This window comes from Teleopsis dalmanni, chromosome 2 (assembly GCF_002237135.1).
Source record: "Teleopsis dalmanni isolate 2A chromosome 2, ASM223713v2, whole genome shotgun sequence".
Taxonomy (NCBI): Eukaryota; Metazoa; Arthropoda; class Insecta; order Diptera; family Diopsidae; genus Teleopsis; species Teleopsis dalmanni.
This window is the reverse complement of record NC_051847.1, coordinates 59,972,939-59,975,649: the sequence shown is the minus strand read 5'-3', so window position 1 is coordinate 59,975,649 and position 2,711 is coordinate 59,972,939. Positions and strand designations below refer to the sequence as shown.

Sequence of the window (2,711 nt, the reverse complement as noted above, 5' to 3'; positions counted from 1 at the left end):
CATTGGTCTGGACAGCCCTGATATAGACAGTTATATTTTCGTGATATGTTATGTAGTTGTTTCAATGTAAATTTAAAAATTGAGTGTGAAAGAAAGAGAAAGGGAAAAATTTCAAGACTTTTTGTGCCTCGTCACGTTTGTCAAACCAGTGTTGTTTAGTAGAAATATCAGAATTTATGCTAAATAGAAGTAAAGATGCCAATTTGCCGTGCCCTCTTTTTTCTATATATATGTGCGCCGACTCATCACAATCAAATCTTATAGTAATATAATAATAGAATAGTACTACTGTAATGCTATTACAATTATGTTTAACAATTTAATCAAATGGTATATTTAACATATCGTCAGATTCAGTCAAAGAATAAGCAATAATTACTATAGTGGCTACATATTTTTTTTTTTTCAGAAATACTATTGATATATTATTTTTAAATGAAAAACACCTAAATGATGTTTTATATTGATATATTCAAAATTTAACTACACATAGAAAATAAAGCTAATCCGAAGGTTTTCTTCCTGTCTTTAACTCTAGAAGCACATATATGTGGCATACCAGAGATTGTCCGTAAAGTGCTTGTATAATAAGTTATTTGATTTATTTAGATTTCTTGCACAATGATTAATTCACAATTTTAGGCGCAAGTATTCACTAATAAATAATATATTCATTATATTGCTATTCGCAAAATTTGACACTTGATATAAACAGCAACTATTTTTGCTTGAGAGGAGAATTAGCAGTCAAAAACGCACATACAACACAAACCATAATTTCTTGAACCTGTTATTATGAGTATTGAATGGTTATTAATTTCGAGTATTCACTCAGTTGAAGTTGATTCATTAACTACCTATTCGCATGCTATTCGTTATATACATGTATTAGTATATTATGTGCTTGTGCATAAGTAGCTTATTAGTAAGATAATCGCTATTCATTTGCTATTCATTTTGCAATGAAAATTTTGCAACTTTTTGATGAATTTTGATGATATTAGTATATAGGTATATATATACAAATATTAGTTTAATAAGAATAAGAAATATATAGAATCAAACTATAATAGGTTCAATTATTCTCGTATAAAATAGTATTAATATTAATACAGAAAGATAACATTGAATTTGTTTTTTCTGTCAATTAATTGTAAGTGAGCAACACTAATGTTTAGAAAGAGTCAGCTATATTTTGTATAGATTTTGTTTCACTTATGAAAAAAATTTGCTGTTTTACGAACAAACTTCAAGAAGTTTTTATTGTGTAGACATTCAGAAGTTTGCATTAGTATTTTCAAGTCTCTCTGGTATCATTATTATATATCTATTAAATATATAATAAATACTATCAAGATAAATACAAGATGCCTAATATTAATATATGTGTACTTTGTGGGGAAACCAGGAAATTGTTTGTTCAAAGAGTTTGCCATAACTGCTACATGTATCTAATTGGTGTAAAATTTGACAAAGTAAATGACTTCGACATTTTAGTCTAAATTTAATATAAAAACAAATCGTTTTATTTTTTTCTTTTTGTTGATATAGTTGAAAAAGTTTAATAAGACATCAGAAAATAAAATGTCGGTATTTCTATTTGATCGATTAGTAAGCGATGACGATGATGAAAATGTCGCACTTGAGCACTTTACTTATTACGATGGAACTTGCGCATCGGTTGCTTCTTCACATGATATTAAGTGCATGAGATTATTAGATAATATACTAGGTAAAAGCGATCTTTCAAAATTGGATATAAGATGTGAAGTACTAAATTTCATAATGACTCCTTATAAAAAAAGTTCAACGCATAGTTTCGTGCAAAAAAACCCTATAACAACGTCAAGCAAGTCTGCATATGTTCAAAAAATGTACACTCAAAAAAAGTCTGGCAGAACTTCTATCAAAAGGTTATTTGCTTCTACTCCAGTTGCTGATTCAATTTGGGTCAATCAGGCTGTCTTAAGTGGAGAAGCAAACTCAGATGATGAAATCCTTGATGAGTTAGTTGCTGCAGCAAGGCCACCATATAGAATGGTTTTTGACAGCGACTATTTCTCATCTTTAACAGACGAAGATAATAAGAAGGTATTGTTTGACGATTTGCTGCCATTAAATGAAAAAGTCCAAAATACCGGGAATTTTAAAAATAACAATTTTAATTATCCTAATAATGTACAACCACTTACGGTTTCCGAAGAACGTACGGCTATATGTGACTTATTCCAGATTATTTGGAATAATTGTAATAAGAGAATTTAATTTTGACATACATTAATTTTTGTGAATATTGAAATCATTCCTGTTATTTTTCTCAACTGCATTTAATTAATAATAAAACTAATAAAATGAAAATATATTTATAGATGCTATAGGAAATTGTTTCAGGACTTTCATTTTTGTGTCTCAAGTGGACCGCTTTAGTTATTACGCTTTTAAGTGTACTTTTCCTAAGTAGTATGTAAGACTATATATTATTCAAAGGGCAATGTGCAGGCTTCAATGATTTTCCTGTACTGGATATGCCTTTAATTTTCAAAAAAAAGTGTTGTGTGTTCCTGTATACAGGAATTAGTACAAATTTGTATTTCTTTTAGTAATTTCTATTAATTTTGCGTTCTCGTATACCAAAAGCTAATAAAAAATGGACTACAAGAAAGTTGAAATTAGTAAAAGTTGGATTGTGAATTGTAAAACATATGATTGAT

General features: G+C 28.4%; 1 protein-coding gene across 1 annotated transcript; it reads left to right on the top strand.

Annotated features, from left to right (window-relative positions):
* The first annotated feature begins 1,227 nt into the window (after positions 1-1,227).
* LOC119683407 lies at positions 1,228-2,321 on the top strand. Its single transcript, XM_038097071.1, has 2 exons — positions 1,228-1,475; positions 1,552-2,321. The coding sequence occupies exons 1-2, from the start codon at positions 1,368-1,370 to the stop codon at positions 2,263-2,265; spliced, it is 822 nt and encodes a 273-aa protein (XP_037952999.1). The 5' UTR covers positions 1,228-1,367; the 3' UTR covers positions 2,266-2,321.
* The last annotated feature ends 390 nt before the right edge of the window (positions 2,322-2,711 follow it).

Bases quoted from the DNA above. Each gene is read 5' to 3' on its own strand.
- LOC119683407 (XM_038097071.1), top strand. From the start codon at position 1,368: ATGCCTAATATTAATATATGTGTACTTTGTGGGGAAACCAGGAAATTG. The intron at 1,476-1,551 runs GTAAATGACTTC...TTGTTGATATAG, and splicing joins TTGGTGTAAAATTTGACAAA to TTGAAAAAGTTTAATAAGAC.